Below are 21,758 nucleotides of genomic sequence, written 5' to 3' on the forward strand. Positions count from 1 at the left end.
TTGAGAGTTTAGGTTCCAAAACCAGAACTGAAAATGGATTCTGTCTGTTTCAATGCCAGAACCTGCGCCTGAGGTAAGTGTCGGCTGGAATATTTTGGAAGAACTGAGATGACTTTCTGCCCTTCTTGAAATCTTGCAGGAAAATGAACTGCTGGAGTTGATTCTTAGCCTTATGGTACCACATAGATTAGGGTGCGTGCCAAGGAATTTTGAAGGTGGTTGATGTGGTGCTTGCAACAAGAAGCTCTTGTATTTCTCATGTTGTAGAACAGTGTCTTCATCACAGAGCTGGTGGTACAGAACCATGTGGCATATCTTCCTTTGTGTGTCTGAGTCTTGGGCCCCTGTGCTGACCCGCTGCTCAGAAGAAGAGCAAGCATGAAGAGACACAGTATTTTCTCTTCTACGGGTTAGAATGCTCAAAACCTGAGATGGTTTCAGGAAATTTTTAGGGAATTTTTTTTCCCCTATCCATGAACAAATGTCTTGATGCCTTTTTGGTATGCAGATTTTGATTTAGGCACTTCTATAATTTTAGACAGTTTAATTAAGTTGTGTTTTAAATGCCTGCATATTCTTCTAGTCCTCTTTCCGCAGCAAATTTCTGTGGAGGTGGGGGGTCTGTTCTCTAGTGGAGCACTTTTAAAGCCCTTGTAGTCCTGCACAGGGGTAAGGATTTCTGTGCCTGAATTTATTGTCTGGGTCTGGGTACAAAACCACATTATGAGAAACCTTATTTAGGAAGAAACTCATTCACTGAAAGGGTTGGTGTTTTTTTTCTTCTTTGGACCAAGTACCAAAGCATAAATCTCTGTCCCTTCTTAGACTCAGTCTTAGACCAATGTGCCTGGGAAACGGCTTCGGTTCCTTTAGAACCTGAGCCTTCTTTTTGCACATACTATGCCTCTGTAGGTGAAAAGACCAGAAGAGGCCACACTACTGTGCAGAGTATGCATCTGAAGGTCTGCTGGGCTGTCACTGCTGGTAGCAGTGTCTTATGAAACTGCACTGTCTTGAACACCACAGAGACTTGTTGGTTTTGGCGTCTGTCGCCTGGAGTGTGTGCGGCAGTGAGAGCAGCAGCGAAGAGATGGCATCAACAGACTTGTCCTGGAAGCCGGGAAGCAGTGGTGGCAGCCTCTGGCTCTCATGGGTGAGGAGGATAGGCAGAAGGACAATGAAAGAGAGCCTCAGTCATAGAGACAGTGAGGAATTTGGGGAGAGGATAGGGTAGAGAAAGTACATGCATGAATCATAAGAAGTATGAATTTGTGGTGGAGTGGTGGTCAGGTGGGTGATGAAAGCAGGAAGCAGAGGAAACAAATGCCAGTTCTTCCAGTAGCTAGTGGTAAACTGGCACTTCAAGCTGGTTGGGTCCCAGCTGATCAGAGGCTAATATGTATGATAATACAATCCTCAAAAGCACAGGCAGAAACAGCTTCCTGACTTTTCCCAGAGAGCTGGACAGCAAGTGCTACCTTCTTATGTGTGTGTTGCCCGAGGACAGAGGCAATTTATTTCTGCCAACCCTTAATCCCTGCTGCCGCCTTCTCAAAAAAAAAAAAAAAAATCTCTGAATTGCTTATACAGTCTTTGCTACAAATTTATGAGTAGCATGGCTGTGTGTGAATGATGGGAGCATGCTGTAGTTATAAGCTGGAGAAATTAAGTGAGCAGATGAGGAGGTAATGAACATGATACAGGTGCAGGCACACAAGAAGGAGAAGAAGCAACAGAAAAGAAGAAACTAAACAGGGAAGACAACACAGAAAACATGACAAGATGAATAAGAAAGAAATTTGTAATAGACTGGCTAGGTGTATACTGAATAGATGGAAGTAAACCGATTTGGATATGAGTAATTTCTGCTTAAATGACTGTATGAAACTTTGTATTCTGTTCTTGTTTCTGTGGCATGGAAGAAGTTGATTGTCATCAGTCAAGCTATGTCTTGTATCTGAGGCCGAGAAACACTTTTCTTTTGCTCTTGATTCTGAAAAAAGCATCTGTGTGATGAGCTGTTCCTGTTAATAGTGGGTGCTTCTGACAGAAATGCTTGGCAGTCAGAATAATTGTGAGGTGATTTATGTCCAACTGGACATCACAATTATGTGTTAGTGTAGCTGTCTTTAAAATATAGAGGCCTTCCAACTGAACATCACACAAATATGAGACCCCTCGGAAAATTATTAGACTGCTGCTGCATTTCCTCTAGTTCAATTTCTGGCTATATTTCTCCCTCAACTTGTAAGAATACATTTTCTCCTATACAAATTAGGTGGTTAGCTGTGAAGAGTTGAGAAAAGTTGACCTGGAAAAATGGTGAAGTCTAGAAAATACTTGCTACAGATTATGGTTGTAGGTTTGTGTTTTGGAGTGGTGGTTAATTTTCTTTTGTATAGCAGTTTTCCCCATGAAGGATTAATTGATGTAAATGTTAGTTGACGTAATTTGGAAAGGTTATGATTCTTATGGAAACCTTGGGCAGAATCTTAATGTTTTCTCTAGGTCTTATGTGAAAGTGTCACAGGAATGGGGAGATTTCTGCCTGTCGCTCTGAAAAATGTTTGGAGGAAGGAGAATCGCATCTTTCACTCATAGAGAAACACAAGCAGAAACGTGTAGCAACATTCTCTTGCCTCTTGCTGGTTCTGTACTTAGGAAATTAGCTGGACTAAGTGCAAGGGAGTAGTACAAGTTTATGTTGGTTTGCAATTTACCCAGCTAGGTTTGCCTGATCCTAATTACAACGCACATAGGTAAGCATTAAAATTTAGATTGCAGTTTCAGATTTTAGTATTTTAACTTTGTGGTCTTGTTTGGTTCTTTTGTTAAGAAGATTGAAATCTTAAGTTGTTGTTATGCATTGAAGAAATGTTGACATTTTGTTCAAAGAAATTTGGTAGAATATGACATTTGGTGATTTTTGAGAACTGGTTATATTTTTTAATACAAAAACGAATAGGTACTTTGTCTTAGGGCAGGAGTTTTTTAAATACTTATACATCCAGGGTTTGAAAACATATGATGTTATGTTCTGGAAGCAGTTTACAGTGATGATTTCAGTTCCTGAAGTGACATAAGTAACATCCTCCTGACTGCCCAAGTATGAACACAGGACATCAAAAGTGGTGTGCATTTCAGATTATTAGCTGTCTACCTTTAACTTACCTTACTGAGCTTTATTGATTTGACAACGCTGTCTTCCCCACCATCCAAAAGAGATTTGAGCATGAACTTGTCTAGGCTTTGTCTTAATTTTTTTTCTTTGTAAGATTATAAGTAATCATATTTTCATATCCTTTATCAGCTGCTTCTATGTTTGTGGAACTGTGGGGTTTTGAGAAATGGACGTGGAGTGTTGGAGCTCACACTCCTCTGACTCGCACCCTGGGTGTTTGGTGTTCTAGAGTAGTATTTCTGGAATCCCAAACAGTGGTATGCTGAGTGAAGTCTGGTCCATCTTAAAGTCACGAGGTGTTACCTGTTAACTGCCATGTGCCCAAAATTTCCACTTTTCAGTGCACAGGCAGGGGCAACCTTCACAGCATAATACAAGTTAAATAACCTTTCTTCTTTGCCTTCTGCAGACACTGTGACTGATGAGAGTTAAAGGCCATGGATGAAGATGGGCTTGAATTGCAGCCACATGAGCCAAATGCATTTTTTGATCCAACAGGTCTGTCAGGAGATAATATGTAGATAAGAGTATTCACATTCGATGCTATTGACTGTTTGTCATTTATTCTGTCTTTGCTGAAAAGTGCTATGCTGCATCAATCTTTTGTGTAGAGTAGTCGCTTCCGATTTTCAGTTGTTTTCATTACTCGGGGCAATATGAATGAGCAACGGTTCTGTCAAGTAATAGTTGGATATTGGGGGAGAGTCTAAAAATTGGTAACCTTTTCCAGGAGAGAAAATGTTGTTCATCCTGAGTTATGTTAGCATCTACTGAGGACTTGCTTTATCAGCTCCCTATATACCTGCCTATCTTAATTGCTTACAGGCTATTATACCTCTTTTACTAAATTGCAGCATAGTGTAAAAGTTGAAGTAAGATAGAAGTAATTTCAATTATTAACTGCTTCATCTGAGTTAGTTTTGCAGTTTAACTGCTATTTTAATTCTGTTTTTCAGGAGCTGATGCAGGACATATGGATGGAGATCAAATTGTTGTGGAAGTACAGGAAACAGTATTTGTTTCAGATGTAGTCGACTCAGATATAACCGTGCATAATTTTGTTCCTGATGATCCAGATTCTGTAGTAATCCAAGATGTCATTGAGGATGTTGTTATTGAGGATGTTCAGTGCCCAGATATCATGGAGGAGCCAGACGTTTCTGAAACTGTCATTATTCCTGAACAAGTGCTGGACACAGACGTAGCTGAAGAGGTTTCTTTGGCTCATTGCACTGTCCCAGATGATGTTTTAGCTTCTGACATAACAGCAGAAGCAATGTCTATACCAGAACATGTACTGACAAGTGAGTCAATGCATGTACCTGAAGTTGGACATGTAGAACATGTAGTTCACGATAACGTTGAAGAAGCAGATATTGTCACTGATACTCTGGGAACAGATGTTGTTTCTGAAGAAGTCTTAGTGGCAGACTGTGCATCAGAGGCAGTGATTGATGCCAATGGAATCCCTGTGGAACATCAAGAGGAGAAGGGCAACTGTGAAGATTACCTTATGATTTCCTGTAAGTATCTGGGTAAAGCCACTGAAATTCTTATGATACGGGCCTGGGTGGTGCTTTAAATACCCGAGGAAGGGCTTACAACAGTACCAAAACCGTATTTTCTGTGTTATTTAATGAAATGCAGATCTCACAAATGTACTCAGATGGTGGTATCTTAGGAACATGTACCAGCTAAAAATTCTGGTGAAACTAATGTAGAGAAATACTGGCAAATGCATGTCTGATTATAAATTATTTCTGTGGCATTTTATAGCATATGAGCAAAAGAGTAAGAATTCCAGTAAACTAAATGCCATATAGTTAGTAAGAACTGAAAGAAAATAAATGTGACATTGTTCGAAAACGCACGTATGCAGGTTACTAAGATTACGGCAAAGACATTAAGAGAACAAAAAAAATTCTTTCATGGAAAAGGGAAAGTAAAAAAACCCCTGTTTTTTGGAAGTCAAAATGACAATTTATCCTTGTCTTGTTTTTTGCTAAGCCCGCTCCCCTTCCACCCCATTTATAGTTAGATACGGGCAACAATAGTTTTCATTGTTGTTAGGATGTGTTTTCTTCTCTTGATTAAGCAAAGGACAGAGGTATGCTCCTAACAAAAAGAGTAGCTGTTGCTGCTCATAGCTGAGAAGCAACTGTGAATACCTTAATCTCCCTTAGGAACAGTGGCACAATCCATTTGAATCATATTTCAGAAGACTTTAAAGTAGAGGGTGGAGAAAACCAGCATATCATCAGTCCTTTTTCTACTGAGGATATCCATTTGTGCAAACTAGAGCTTAATCTAAGTATGTTACTTATTACAATGCTTGCTCAGTGCAGCACCTAGGAACATCACAGTGTCACTGCCGAACATTTGTTTGTCATAGAAATAGAAAAGATTTGTGAGGCTGGTTTGTTTAATTGCCATTTCAGGCGCTTCAATTTTGTCTAGCGTTAAATGACTCCATTGATGAGGTATACTTCATGCTCTGCTTCAGTTACCTTTTTTTTTCTTTTCTTTTTTTTTTTTTTCTCCTTTGGACACTTTTTTGAAATGTATAATAACTTGTTTTAATTTTATATTCTGTACTTATGGATTTTAATGTTGCTTCTCCTTACCTAGGATCACTGCATTTCTTAATTTATCATCTCTTGAGTTCCTTGAGTAACCTTGTGCAGCCATGTTTTGAGTTTATATGAGGTACAGTTAATTCTCTATTATCTGGGAAAACAATGAAATGGGATAATGCAAAATATGGATAACAAAATATTGTAAAATTAAGCTGCAAGATCATACTGAGGTGACATAGATCAGGGATGCTGCTCTCTGAGATAGTATTTATCCAAACTAGTAAATGCACTCTGTGTACATTATGGTACAGGTAAAACTTTCTCATTCTGGACTCAAGTTAGATCAGATGAAAGCATCTCAAATGCTTCTGCACCTGCAGCATAGTTAGGTAACAAAGTGGATAATCCACCTATGGATAATTGACTGTATAAATACTCTGGTGGTGATCCTTACCTGTTTCATGTCCCTGACTGTAGCTGTTTACAATGCTGTTGCTCCTCTCTGTTCAGCCTTCCCCTGCAGGTTGTCATCCTGCAGCATGGGCAGCAGAGTGAGGCCTCTGGGGCTGCTGTCATAGGAACACTTTGCAAACTGTGTCTGTGGAAATTCAAGTGAGACGGTTGGGTAGATAGATGTCCCATTCAACCATTGCCAGTGGCTGAAAGAAGTCAGAATGTCTTCGTAGATGCCATATTGCATGATCCCTAAAATACCCACCCAGCTAGGAAGTCTTCTTAGATGTACCAGTTGTCAACAGGTGGTAACTGGCAGAAAACACAGGAGTTCAATTGTTCAGTTGTGCTGGGATAGTCTCAATTTCAGTCATGTATTTCTGCAGTTTCATGCTTTATTTAATATTAAATGCCTCTTGATAGTCTTGCAATATACTTTGCTTAGGACCTTAAATAAGATAGCATTTAAAGCAATTGTTATGCTACAAAACATACAATCTTTCTATTTGTGTTTAAAATGTTAAGTATGCTCTACAGTTCATTTTAAAGGGAAGTTCCCTATTACCACCTACTGTGTTTAAAGCCTGCATAACAAGTTCTTCTGGTTGTGAAGTCAGACTCTAGTGCTTTTCCATCAAGTAAAGACTATCTTGCCAAATAGTCTCTTCCATGTATGAAAAACATCATTTGACTTTTCCTTTTTTGTTTTTTTTTTTTTTTTGCATTGGCAGTATATGTGTTTATTGATCTGTTGACTGTCTCAGTTCTTCAGTTGAACTTAGTATTAAGTGGTTTTTAAAAGGTAGTAACATCAGCCTAGTTTTTGATTTTTTCATCCTGACCTGTAAATTTGTGCTCGATTCTGGCAAACCTAACTGCTAGGATATATGTTGGAATGTAATTTTCTCTGCCATTATAGTATCTGCTTCCCAGATCTGGGAGCTAGACTGTGTTCTTCAGGCTGCGTTTGCCTATCTTCTTTTATCTAGTCACTTACAAAGCAGGGGATGACACTTTGTTCTTTCTGTCATAGGTTTCTCAGTCTATATTCTTCAGTGGAGGTTATTAGCAAAATCTTTTTGCTGTCTTCTGCCTATCTTGTGGCTCTCTTTAAGTGTTTCCATTTTTGTTCCTAATGAACTGAGTCTACATAGATTTTCTTAAAATAAGGTAATTTTCTTAGCTTTATCCTGAAAGTATTTGTTTTGAAAGGGCTAATCTATGTACTTCTTTTGATGTTGTATTTCTACCTTCTTTCTTGATTTCAGACTGGTTTGTCTTTTTAAAGAGTACTTGTGGGTTTAATTCTGTGACTTTTCTTCAGTAAACTCAGTATTTTAGTATTTCTTTTCCCATTTGGATTTAATTTAGTTTCTGCATTGTTATGCCTTTGTTTTTTTCATTTCCAAGATAATGTTTCTTGGCACAGCTTATGTTATTGCTTACCTTTTGATGTACTCAGCTTTTTTTCTTGGATACTGTTGTCTTTGCCCTCAAGCTTCATTTTTGATCCATGGTAGATTTGGGGCACATAATGGCAGAGCAGAATCAGATATTCGTTCAACAAAGACTGCAAACTGCTACTAGTTAGTAGCTGGAAAAGGATTCAAGGAAACCAGTTTTTCTTTCACATGTGCCATAACAAGCCAGTCCGTGAGTTTGGTCAGGAAAGGATAAATTGTGTTCTGGCTCACACTGGTACTAATTATTTGGTAGCAAATTTGAAGGCTTGGAAAATCGTTTCTCTGTAAGTGAAACAGTAATGGTGAGATTAGCTAGTGTTTGCCAAAACAACACCACCCCCCTGCCCCAGCATTTACTAGCCAAGGAAAGTAGTGCCTTGCACCTGGCCGTAAGATGGAAATTAAGATTTTTTGCTTGTCTGATTTATTTGATTTAGCAAAGTAAGACACATACTCTGAGTCTGACACACAGAGTACATCAGTTGTACTCTGATATACTCGTATTTAATTGCAGTAAGAATGGTGAGGCATTAAAGAAGTTTGACAAGGGGAGTCTGGAGAGAGGGAAGAGTACCCTCACAAAGTTTAAGCTGCAGTTTTAGGAAGTTATATGATGTTTGCAAATAGAGAGGAAAGACGTTTGCAGATATGTGCATCCGTATCCTTACTTTCCTCTGAGTTAGACATGTCTTTTGTTTACTGTATCTGAATTAACACTTTTCATTACAAGAGTCAGAACCCAGGGTACTCAAAGAGAGAGAATAATGATTGCATCTTTTCATACGTCTAGGCGAAACCTGTCTTTTCTTATCCTTGTTGGATGTTTAAGTTGAAAGCAATGGATCTGATCAACAAAGCCATAAAGTTCTTGCCTTCATTAAGGCCATCCAGTAGACTTCTAGTCAAGAAAACAAAATGCTTTTATTTGCTTTTTTAGCATAAATAAGTACCTCCCTCTTTTTCCCTGGAGATTCTTAAAGATGCAGGAAGTAACGTTTTTTCTGTGAGGTAGAACTTGCTGCCATGCTTCTGGCGGATTGCTGGAATGGCAGGAACAGTTGTTGCAGCCGAGGCTGCTCAGGAGTTCACAGTGAGAGGTGGGGGAGATGAGAGTTTCCCTGAGCTGAGTGATGCCTCAGAGCTTCATCTGGTTTGTGTGCTGGGAGAGCAGGGTGAGAGGGACAAGTGTTAGATCCCAGTTTGGAGCTCAGGAAGTTCTCCTCTGCTAGATTGCTGCCCTGAGGGGAGCTTCAGGCGCATAGGATGTGCTGTTGCTCATGTGTAATGGCAATGGCATTAAAATAGAACAGGTTTCTATTTTCTCACAGGTTAGGAAACCTGCTTTGCCATTTAAGAAATAACTGGACGGTAAAAATAACTTCTTCAGTGGTCTAGGAATTCTCTGCCATCAAGTGAAGTACAAGTGAAATGTTTCTATCACAGATAACAAAGTCTGTCTGGGGAATACAGCATGCTTTTAATCTATTTTAGAGAAAACAGAATAGTTAGCAGTGTCCTTTTCCATTAAGAATGGTTAAATAGGGTTGTTTGTTTTGTAAGCAGGCAAGTACCCCATGATACGCATTTTTTTAGCAGGGAAGAGAATCATTTGGGGACATAGAGGCTGATGACCTAGATGATTCTTGTCTGATTGCTCCACAGACAGATTTTAAGATCTGTTAAACTGCTGTAGAGACAGACTTTTTCTTAGAATGTTTCTAAGCACTGTTTCAGTGTGTTATTTAGCAATGAGCAGTGTGTACTTGAAGATGGAAGGTATCTTAGTGCTTAGGTGAATTTTATCTTTTACAGTCCTTTTATTTTCCTCATTTAATCACAGATAAAGGAGGAATGGTAGGAAAGAACAAATACAAAAGCTTATGGAAACCATTAAAAAAATAAAGACAGTTACAGATATTTGCATTTTTTCTAGTTAGGAGTAAAAGACTGCAAGGCTACAAAGTGTATCTGCTGATCCATTAAATATTGGGTATAAAAAACTAAAACCAACCTCTTGAGGAAAGTGTATATGTCATGGTTAAATAAAAGATGTACCATTTAAGCAAATGCAGGATCTTGGTCTAGCATTCATGTTCCTATATGGGGAAACTGGCCTCAGCTGGCTTTTAAGTATTGTTTTTATTATCAGTGCACAGGAGCTTGTTTCTGTCCCAAAAATGCCATTGGATGTATTTTAATAGAAGGATAAAGATACAGGAGATAATTATTGATTGGATACTATAGCTTATGACATTATATGATTTTTTTCATTAGGTGTAATACTTTTAGGAGAAAAATGCTGTCTTCATAATAGAACACATTAAACAATCCATTGTTCATGTTGCCTCTTTTATTTCTTTGCTTTACTCTTTATTCCTTTTTTTATCTGTTGGTCTCTTTTTGTTGATTTCCTTGTAATGTAAATAGTAACTAGACAGGCTTTAAATATGCTACATCTTTCGTGTTGTGTGACACTTTTCTCAACTGTTCGTGCTTTTAATAAAAAAATCAAGCATTGTCTTTATATGGAAGCAATTATTGCAACATTGGCGAAGCGCATACTTTTTTTAGCTGTTTCCTACAGCTCATAGTATGCAAAGAGCAGGCTCCTCTGATCAGCAAAGTCTGTGAAGAACGTCAGCAAACTAGCCATAGAATGTTGCAATTTACATAACATAATGTGTCTAATAATTTTTCGCTTTTTTTTTTTACTTGGAGAATTAGTCTGAATCTACTTGTTTACTGAAGTAAAGCTACCAGCTAGTAGAGGGGGGAAGAAATAATACATTTAAACTTTTTAGTGTTCAGTTAATATCATTAAATGGAGGCACAAGTGACAGCATTGGACTAATGCTGGCCTGAACTTTTTTCTGTCATCTAAATTGTGATTAGTTTAATAACTGCCCAGGGTCCCTACTTGAAAGGGAGTGGTGTCTTTTAAGCTTAAGTAATACATTTAAAGTTGGGTTTTTTTGTTGGGTTTTTTTAATGTTTGCTTGGTTTTGTTTGTTTTGTTTTTTAATTTCAAAGAGGAACAATGTGAGAGAAGATCAGTCATGCGTGGTATTTGTGAGATCCCTTGATGGGCTGTGAATTTGAATGAATTCAAACATCAGAGTTCCAACTTCAAACATTGATCAGTCAAGTATTTATGAATATCATTTTCTCTGTGAGACTGAGATATGTGGAGAATGCAGAAACATAAGGAAAGTGTTAAATAGAAATCAAATGTCATAAATGCTGCCAGAGCATCAATGAATCTATATAGATAAATGCTTACGTAGCTATACAACAAAATACCGTGGAGATGGTGCTTTGTGTGATATATATCTATTCTCTTTCACCTGCTTTGTCTCTTTTTCTGATTTTTATCTTTCTTCTACCTTTTCTGTTCCACCCTATCTTTCTTCCTGTTACCTGTTTGCTACTATACTGCAAATACTATTACTTTTCAAGCCCTTCAGGGAGTTTAGTTTTTCAAGTATTACCACCTGTCAAGAGTGAAATTTTTCCCTTTTGGATGAGAAGAGTTGGCCTAATATTCCTACACATCAGTTTCCTAACAGTTTAATGGATTGTTAAAAAAACTGTTAAAAATATTTAGATTAGTTGTTACATTTTAAAAACACTGTTGAATATAGAGGGAATCGGGGATAAACAAACTCTAAATTGTATAACAATTTTTTTAATCATGTTGTTTAAAAGATTACTTTGAACCTTGGAGAACTTACTTCAAAGAGTAAATGGAATGTTTTTTTAAGATCTAGAATTCGTCTGTTGTGTGAGTGTTATCAATGGATACTTCTATATATGTATGGAAGTAGAAAAACCTCGGTTTTGGCTAAAAGAAACCAGTCTGTTTCACATTGGTGCACGTAGGTTTGTTTTCTCTTTGATTGCTTCAGCCATAATTTTCCATCCTTGAGTATGTTCCAGCATCAGTTGAGCTTGGTGGCAGACTTCCCCTTTGGCTTCAGCAGTGTAAAATCAGTCTAGGCTGATTTGAAAGCCTTCCAAGTACACGTGCGTGACACTGGAAACAGCCAAGTTAAAAGGAGAACATCTACATAAATTTAGTGTAGGAATTAAAACAAATTTTCTTTTTGTCAGAGTTCCAGTGACGTTTGGTGTTTCATGCATATGCCAAAGAATTTATGAAAGTCTGCTCAATAGCTGAATATATGTACTGTGGAGCTACATTGTTAACACGACTTAAAAGAACGTCTTAAAGTTCTTACTGTTGAAATGCTTTGGGGTTTCAGCTGCAAGACGTTAATGTTGTCCTGTGACACAGTATCATTGTTTAAGCATCGTACTGCTTGAAACATTCTGTACAATGGCCGTTGGTCATGAACTTGGCATAAGAGTATTTAATGTTTTTTCTGCTGCTTTTTTGGTGAGGAGATAGATTAGTTTATTTTAGTGCTTCATAATTTAATATCACTCCTATTTCTTTGTGAATAATGATGCTTGATTGAGAAATTGTACTTAAATACAGTTGTATTTGATACATGAGACAGAATATGTGTTAGTTTATCTTATTTAAAGGGTAATTTATTGACTTCATGGCAGGAGAATAATAGTAATAATGGTTTGTGTTTGTTTTTTTTTTTAAGTAGATCTTAAAGTCAATGGAAGAGCTGCAGTTACTGAGTAGTTAAGCTATGGTTTAGTTTTGAGGGTAGTTTAATGAATGCCGGTAAAATAAACATACTTCATTAAGTATTTTTTATGTGCTAGGCGTGGTAGCCTAATTCTACAGCATTTATAGGACAGTTCTTACATTTCCTTTAGTATAAATGTCATGTCGTCTTGTCATGAATTGGAGTTATGCGTGGCCCTGAGGGAGCCATGTCAGCCTCTATAAGTGACTTTATAAACAATAAAGTCACAAATTACAAAAGTATGCCATCATGTTAAGAATTCTTAAATAATCTCAATACTCAAGAAACTTCTGAGGCTTCTGAAATTGGGACATTCTCTGAAGGTCTTGAGATGCTGGATTTTATTTTTGTGAATGCATGTTTAGTATTTATTTCTTGAAAGCCCATGCTTGGTAAAGTAAGATGGTGTGTGAGTGCACATGCCTATGTGGAGTATGTCTTAAAAATCAGAAATGTGTTCCTCATAAAGCTGGCTGTTAGCCAGGTTTATGTGGGAGGCCTAGGCAAGTTATGGCAATTCAAACTGAAGCATGGTGTTGGTGCACTTCTGCAAGGAGGAGAACAAAATTTGAGACGATAGGAAAGAGAGTATATAGGACTACAGCATAAAATGCAGTGCAAGACCCTTTCAGTAAGGGCACCGTGAGCAATCAGTTGAATAGGTTCACCAGTGCTGTAGCATCAAGGCAGCGCTTTGACACTGTGCTTGATCCCTCAGCTGTGGAGCGGGTGAGAAAAGTGGAGGGTTTTCTTCCTGTAGTTTTCATTTAGGTTTCCTCTCTTGTCAGATGAAGGAGCTTCAATAACACTGCTTTGCAAGGAACCAGGTCTGACTGGCAGAAGTAGTACTGCTTGCCTTAGAGACAGGGTTGAGCACAGATAACGCTTTTGAAAAAAGCAGTTAATAGCTTATTAGTTGTGAAGGAGAAAGCAATTAAAACTGAGAATAACTGAAATTATGCCACAGAGTAAGTACGAATGTGTAGTTTCTTCCTACCATCATCCTGCTGCAGATCACTGTTTCCCTATTAGTATTGCCTGGTGTGGTGCTCATGTTTCTAGTTGTATCACTGCAGCAATCTTGCTCTTCCCCCGTAACTAGAAGATAGAGCTTGAATTTCTTTCTGTGTTTATTGTCATTGTTTTCAAGGACATGAAAAAAATATTTATGGGTAGGTTCTTTATCACAACATAATTTTAAACTGCTTCCAAACTTGAATAATAATGTAATAAAGTCTTTCGTATATGTCTGTCTGTGTATGACTGGATAATTGTAATAATTTGTTTTTGTAGTGGATGATGCTGGTAAGATAGAACACGAAGGTTCTGCTGAAATTACCATGGAAGCAGAGTCAGAAAGTGGCTCGTGTAAAGTGGATGGCATTTGTCCAGAAGTCATCAAGGTCTATATATTCAAAGCAGATCCTGGAGAAGATGATTTAGGTAAAATACGCTCATTTTAGAATACCCTAACTTGACATTTGAAATTTTGCATAATTAGAGACTGTGGTTTCTCTCAAGTCACCTGTAAAGAGCTGTGGGTCTAAATGTTAAAGAGTTACACACTTCCAGTTTTCTGCAGTTTAGCATAGGATTTGAACAAAGTGTATTTAAAATATTTTGCTCTGGTTTTCCTAATTAGGGGGCACAGTAGACATTGTCGAGAGCGAGCCAGAGAATGACCACGCAGTTGGATTACTTGATCAAAATAGCAGTATTCGTATTCCAAGGGAGAAAATGGTTTACATGACTGTAAATGATTCTCAGCATGAAGATGAAGACTTAAGTAAGTAGGTGGCTTTCGTTTGGGAACAGGGGTTTTCACTTTCAACAGTGCAGTGTTCCTATTAATTTTTTCTTGACTTCTTTTTCTCTTAGATGTTGCAGAAATAGCTGATGAGGTTTATATGGAAGTGATTGTAGGAGAGGAGGATGCAGCAGTGGCCCATGAACAGCAGATTGATGACACTGAAATTAAAACTTTCATGCCCATAGCTTGGGCAGCAGCTTATGGTAGGTAACATTCAAAGAATTCTTCCTGGTGACACTGTCTATAGCAAAATGTCTGAGATTTGTGGAAGGTAGTGTAGTAGTTGTGCTTTTGTGTTTGTTTTAAAGTTTTAGTTTAAGAATAGTTTCTTGGCATAATGAGCCTTAAAATTAGAAAGAGAAGAAGCAGCTGTAAGGCAGGCTTCTTCTTATTCCTATTTTAACAGGCATTTTCCTTCATATTTTCTTGATGTAGAAGGGGAAGTATATGAGCTTTCAGCTGAAAAATGGCATCTCAAGTACATCTATCCTTCACAGTTTGAGGACACAATCAGAGCTGGCTTGGGAATAGAACTGAATATTTCTATTTGGGGGTAAAATAAAAGCAAATGGGAATAAGTAAGATTCAGTGTAATAGTGAAAAGCAGCACTAACCTACCTCTAGCCTGATTTAAATCCTTTCTAGATGAACATATAAATACATAATTTCACTAATGGAAATAATTGAGTAACAAAAAAGAAGATGGAGGGACACATCTTAAAATTATAGCAGAACCTTGAGAATATTTCCAGCATGCAGAGCCATTTTTCTTTGTCGTTAGTATCTGAGCACCAACTGGTGCACAACTGATTTCCCAAACTTATGTAAGCTGATAGACCAAAATCTAGTTGTAGAAATTTTTCCATATTGCCCTGTTCTCCTTCTAAACATAATTTGAGTAAACAAAGCAGAAGAAATAGTGGAGTAGAGGACAAAACTTAGGTTTTATATCTGCATTATGTGCATTGTGGTGATGGTGCCAGCAAACAAATGGCAGGGAAGTGCTGAGAATGCGATGGGGGCTGGAATCACAAATGTAAGTCAAGGGAGGGCAAGATTTCAGGGAGCAGCGTGTGTTAAATGTTTAGGAGATGGATGGTAGTACACCCAGAGCCTTATCTTTGGCCGTACACTGGTGAGCACAGTTTCAGTGGAGAGGAAAGGACAGAAGCCAGGTTGAGTGTGAATTAAAAATGCGATTAAATGAACTCGAAACAACAGTTGTAGACTGAACATTCAGTGATTTTGAAGAAGGAGGAGAAAATTGAGCAGAGTGTATTAAGAACAGAGAGATGGAATTGAAAGGAGAATTTAAGAATGTGGGAAACAGTGTAGTCATTGCATTGTCAGCAGTAAGCACCCTAACATGCAAGGTGAGAGGTGGCGGGGAAGGGAAGAAATAGCGAAGCATGAAGGCATAAAAATTGCAGAGTTTTGTGGTCTGCACTTCTCAGAACTCTTCTCCACTTAAAAGAGGGTTTAAGAGCTGATAACAATGGCATCTTAAAATGCCAAAATTTGTTTTGTTGCTGTATTGTAGCAAAGCACAGTCCCACTGTGCTTTACATTCCAGAAAGATTTTGCAATTTTATTCTAGTATTGGAAAATGTTTGGGGCCTGTTCTGTTATACTCTAGAAGCACTCTTCATGCACTTGCTGCAAACTGTACTTTCTACATCTAAGATGTGAAACTGGTTTTTGTTTTCAATGTTTGTCACTTGCCACATTTGCTGTTCAATGCTTGAGCTAGCATATGGATCAGAATCTTCAGGCTCTGCACATGCCTATTCCTGGCTCTGAGTCTTCTTACATTAATCATGAATATTCATTCTCGGTACTCTACAAAGGGAACAGCTATTGAGCATCTTGCACTTTCTTCCTCTTCAATTTTCCTGTCTTATTTGTCTGCTTTGCTTTCACTAGGACCTGTTGCCTTCCATTGATTCAAGTAAATACTTAACCACAAAATTTGTTATTCAGAATTTACTTATGCCCTTCAATCACCAATGTTAAACTGATTGCCAGTAAATACCTTCACAAATATATAGATATATTTACCTGTAATTTTCATGTTTGTTTTACATCCAGTGATACCATTTGTGTATTAAACACGAAGCTCTGTGCGGCAAAGATTGTTTCTTTTCTATTATACGATACTGAGCATGCCTTTTGTTCCCAGTAGAAAGAATTTGTAAGTGTTAAAGCATCAGGTGTGCAAATAGTAAGTAGTGTACTTTGTATGCAAGGTTATGGGCTGTTCAGAGTGATTCTTTGATCGCAGTTCCAGTTCTGAAACTTGCTGTGTGAGAAACTTCAGTCAGGTGAATTCAGATGTCCAGAAGGGAACGGGAGTTCACACATGAATGTAGTTCAGGACTGGGAAGAAAATAGGGCACAGTAAATATTATGTCATACTATTGTTTACTGATATTAAACATTTTGAGCATAATTAGCAACCGAAGACATGCAAAAAATACTGCATTTAAAGGAGAATTCTGTGTGAAATGGAAAACCATTAATTCCTGTAAATTGTGTACTCCTGTAAAATTAGTTTAACAAAGGCAATTCTTCTAGGTTCGTAATACCAAACATAATTCATAAGTTACAACAGAAAGAGAAGTTTTGCAGCTCATCCTGTACATTATTATGGTTTGATTAAATGACCAGATAATAGTTTATCATTTCTTTTATTATCCTTGTAGAGTTTGTTGCTCTAATAATCTGTAGAGTGATAATGGTAGGTAACTTTTTAACTTACCTTGTTAGGTAATAATAATGATGGCATTGAAAGTCGGAATGGCACTGCAAGTGCTCTTTTGCACATAGATGAGTCTGCTGGACTTGGGAGACTGGCTAAGCAAAAACCAAAGAAAAAAAGGAGACCTGAGTCTAGGCAGTATCAAACAGGTGAGTATCTGGTGGCTGGCTATAGTTTTGTTCCTCCAGGCACCTATCCATAAAAAGACATACTTTGCTGATAGCATGTGCAATATCTTGTAAAAAAACAGTGATTATTTTGGGAATTATTTTGTTGACAACACTTCTACATCATAAATGAGTGAATATTTTATTTTAAAGTTTTTAAATACATAGCTGGTTTGGATTGTGGGGAGTGTTTCAGAAGAAACCATCTCTGACATAGAAAAAAACAGTATTATAGCAAAAGGTTAAAAACCTATGTACTTAACTTGCCACACCAATTTTAGTGTTTAATGTAACTTTTTTAAAGGTGATGTTAGATAAACAGTGTTCTGTAATAGTACTTCTTAAAAATGCTTTTGGTCTTTATTGAAAATATATAGAACAATACTTACTGAGCTGATATAATGAAATGTAACTGCAAAATCTGAACGTTGTATGTTACAGTAGGTAGTGTAACTTCTATATCCTTCTCTGGTTTAATTGTGAAATAAATTGCCTTGAGGTTCACGGCAATCTTCTTACTTGCATCTGTAAGAACAGATGTGCTTTTTTGGCATTATTTGGTTCTGCTGTTACTGCGTGTTATGGTCTGAATGATTTATTTGGTCTGATAAAGTTGAAAAGCACGTGACTGTTTTCTTTAGTAGCCTTGCCTTAAATGATACTAAAAGTTTCTTTCCAAATTGTGACTTAACTGTAGTTCTGTTTTGTCTAGCACTGAATTAGTAAACCAGGCAAATTTTAATCTTAAGGTTTGCTTTTTCTATTTCCAGCTGCTTAGTCAGTTCTCCTTCTAAAACATTTTTGGGAAAGAGAGCTTTTTAGCATGCCTAGACAAATTCAAGATAAACAAATCAGGCTGACGTATGAGTGTAAATAAGTTCCAAAGCTTTGAGGTGTCCGTATGTGAAATGTATTCTCATTGATTCCTGCTTGATACCTCTTCAGATTGTAACTGTGACAGATGGCACAAGAAGGAGGTGTTAGTTTGGGGACTTGTGAATTGTAGTCAGCAGTAGGTGATGAAACTGCCAGATTAAACTTTATCTACAGATTTGTGGAAAGTCAGAGAAGATCCTGTGCTATACTTACTATGTAATACTCAGGTTGGCTGCTGCTCTTTGCACCAGCATTGGTTTCTGTGTGTATTTAACGTGTGAACTTGGTCAGAATTCTTCGAAGTAGAATTATTTGAGGTGCAGAACACCTGGGTGATGCTTTGGTGGTCTCCATCAAAAAACAGTATTTCCTTTCTCCTGATAACAGGAACGAATGAAAGTAGTAATTCCCTCAAAGTCAAGTAACAAGCTTGTTTATTATATAGTATAGTGTATGTGTCTGACTCTGATCTTACTTAACAATTCAGCTTACTGTTAAGGTTGAAATACGACATTTATTGAAGTGTAACATTGTTGTATAATATTGATGAAGGGCTTTTTGTTGTTTTTCAGCAATAATCATTGGCCCTGATGGTCATCCATTGACAGTCTACCCCTGCATGATTTGTGGAAAGAAATTTAAATCTAGAGGTTTCTTGAAAAGGCACATGAAAAACCACCCAGAGCACCTTCTTACTAAGAAGAAATACAGATGCACAGACTGTGATTACACTACGAATAAAAAAATAAGTTTACATAACCACTTGGAGAGTCATAAGCTGACCAACAAAACAGAAAAGCTTATTGAGTGTGATGAGTGTGGGAAAAGCTTCTCTCATGCAGGAACTTTATTTACTCACAAGATGGTGCACAGGGACAAAGGAGTTAACAAAATGCACAAGTGCAAATTCTGCGATTATGAGACAGCAGAACAAGGATTACTGAGTCATCACCTTTTAGCTGTCCACAGCAAGAACTTTCCTCATATTTGTGTGGAGTGTGGCAAAGGATTTCGCCATCCATCGGAGCTCAAGAAGCACATGCGAATCCACACTGGTGAAAAACCGTACCAGTGCCAATATTGCGAATACCGATCTGCCGACTCTTCCAATTTGAAAACTCACGTAAAGACTAAACACAGTAAGGAAACACCATTCAAATGTGATATTTGTTTCCAGACTTTTTCAGATACCAAAGAGCTACAGCAGCATACGCTTATGCATCAAGAAAGTAAAACACATCAGTGTTTGCATTGTGACCACAAGAGCTCAAACTCGAGTGATCTGAAACGACACATAATTTCAGTCCACACAAAAGACTATCCTCATAAGTGTGATATGTGTGATAAAGGCTTTCATAGGCCTTCGGAACTGAAAAAACATGTGGCGGCTCACAAGGGTAAAAAATTGCACCAATGCAGACATTGTGACTTTAAGATTGCAGACCCTTTCATTCTGAGTCGCCACATACTCTCAGTTCACACAAAGGATCTTCCGTTCAGGTGCAAGAGATGTAGAAAGGGCTTTAGGCAACAAAACGAGCTGAAAAAACACATGAAAACACACAGTGGCAGGAAAGTTTATCAATGTGAGTACTGTGAGTATAGCACTACAGACGCCTCAGGCTTCAAACGGCATGTTATTTCCATTCATACAAAAGACTACCCTCACCGTTGTGAGTATTGCAAGAAAGGGTTCCGAAGGCCTTCAGAGAAGAACCAGCACATTATGCGGCATCATAAAGATGTTGGTCTGCCTTAAAGTCTCTTTCACAGACTTACGGCTGGAATTATAAAGGAATTTTGCCTTTCGGGCAGTTAGCTTATTTTAAAGCCAATCACTTGCGATCACACACACACAAAAAAAAAAACAACAAAAAAAACATACTGTGCATTTGATTTGTTGCTGTATAAAAATAGGATTATTGCTTCTAGTTGACTTTTATACCTTTTGTTCAATAGCGTGTTCTGAATTCTATTCAGTTTGTTTAATAAATGAAGAAAAGATGGCAACAATAAAGTTGCATTTAATAAAGTAAACTCTGTCTCTTACTGAATTTTTCAACCGTAATAGTTTATTTAAGTATATTTATCTTACTGACCTCGTTAATACTCACAGTGTCCATGTTAATGCATCTTTGTCGTGAATTTTAAAAAGATTAAATTTCTCTTGATAAAATTGTCAGAGATGTGCATAAAATGGGGAATTGTGATGTTGAAGATGAAGTCGGTAGGGCTCACCTGATTGTCTTGTTTTGACTATACAGACTTTGTGGCAGGTTAACTATTGTCCGTTTGAGGAGTTACACGTCTAACTTTATTGCAGAGAACTATTCTGCGTTTTAATTCAGGTTTCAGAGGAAAATTTTTAAAAAGTGGTTTGGGGCATTTGTTACCTCTGTTTGGCAAATTCTAAAGTACGCTCAAATGTTATGTTGTTGTTCTGTGCTTCTTTGTCTTTGAAAGGTTTTGCGTCTTACAAATGAGTTGGGTTTTTTTCAATTTACTGCTGTCTTAATGTTGGAACGTAAAATACTGTTGTTCCATTTGCAGAGTTAATAGATCACAACTGTCTGTACGTGCTGGTAAACGTACTTCAAACCTACTGCTTTTATGTATATTAGTGTTTCTTTGAAAGAACAGTTTGTGTTTGAGTCATGTTTTTATTGTGAGTTGTTTTAGAATAAAATTTAAGACCAAGAGGTGCCTCGATTTTGGAAACGAGATATTTACAGTGAGAGCTTCAGAGGGGGATGGAGTGGAGGAGATGCATTCATAAGGAGTAGAGGTGTTTAAATGTAGATATCCTTAATAAGAAAAGTAACTTATGATAGTAACAGAACTCTTTCTAAACTGAATGTTTTTCCTGAGCCATTAGCAGCTATGTTAAGCTGCTGTTTATTAATTAGTACAGTATCCAGAATTAACCCAGTTCTTTTAATCTGTTTATAAACAGCTGGGAGAACATTACAATTATTATATGCAATTCTGCCACCTGAAGACTATTATAAAATAGCACTGTATCATTTGCTAATTGCAGCATAAATGTACAAAGCACGAAGTCACATACCTTAGCAACAACCGCAGAGCAAAAAAACCCAAACTATCTATTTAATTACATGCCAGGCTTTAGGGCCCGGCCCCTCTCCCCTTGCTCAAATTCTCACCAAAGCCGCTGGTTGATGATAGATTGCAGAATTTGGATCCGTCTGCCTGCTTAGGATAGATCTGTAACCAACAGCTCGCTAACAGAAAGGGCTCAGGGCCCAGCCCAGCGTTGGCTCTTGTTTCTAGGCAGGTAACTTCCTGTTGCAATGGAACAGGAATTTTGGGGATGATTTCAGGTTTGGGGTGGGAAAGGGACAAAGGTTTCCTTTCAGATGTGCATCTTCTAGGCCTTTTCTCTTTTGTTTTGTTACCTGCTCCTACTGCTCAGCCCTTCTGTTTCACTGTAAGCTGAAATACTTGTGTTGGATTTGCAGTTCAGTCGGATGCCGTGTCACTACCTTTACTGTGTAATGTTTTTTTTCTTTATTTCGATGCCTGCTTGGCAGTGCCCCCAGACTTGTCCAGCGTGTTCTTGTACAATATTGCTACTAACGGGCCGTGAACCTTTAGTGTGTCATGCCTAGGTGCGCTGCACTGTGCCTTCGTCAAAATCCCCGGTGAATTCAGTGGATTTTCTACATGGCCGTAGCTGTCTGTTGCCTACTGCTTGCCAAATCAGATGCAGTAAAACCCGATGGAGATTTTCCATTCGTGTCTTGCAGAGTGTACCCTCCTGCGACTTTTTTTGTTCCCCCTCTTACCTTC

At 37.8% G+C, this 21,758-nt stretch overlaps 1 protein-coding gene across 2 annotated transcripts; it reads left to right on the forward strand.

Annotated features, from left to right (window-relative positions):
* The first annotated feature begins 3,580 nt into the window (after window positions 1-3,580).
* LOC104623533 (zinc finger X-chromosomal protein) lies at window positions 3,581-20,637 on the forward strand. Of its 2 annotated transcripts, XM_010290653.1 has the most exons (7): window positions 3,581-3,679; window positions 4,138-4,704; window positions 13,631-13,780; window positions 13,980-14,123; window positions 14,216-14,350; window positions 16,914-17,054; window positions 18,521-20,637. In XM_010290653.1, exons 1-7 carry the CDS (start codon window positions 3,619-3,621, stop codon window positions 19,705-19,707), a joined length of 2,385 nt encoding a protein of 794 aa, XP_010288955.1. In that variant the 5' UTR covers window positions 3,581-3,618; the 3' UTR covers window positions 19,708-20,637. The 2 variants fall into 2 exon arrangements, with proteins under 2 accessions (XP_010288955.1, XP_010288956.1); XM_010290654.1 differs by lacking the exon at window positions 4,138-4,704 and having other exon boundaries at window positions 3,619-3,679.
* The last annotated feature ends 1,121 nt before the right edge of the window (window positions 20,638-21,758 follow it).

The sequence above is a fragment of the Phaethon lepturus genome, unplaced genomic scaffold, assembly GCF_000687285.1.
Source record: "Phaethon lepturus isolate BGI_N335 unplaced genomic scaffold, ASM68728v1 scaffold55057, whole genome shotgun sequence".
Classification (NCBI taxonomy): Eukaryota; Metazoa; Chordata; class Aves; order Phaethontiformes; family Phaethontidae; genus Phaethon; species Phaethon lepturus.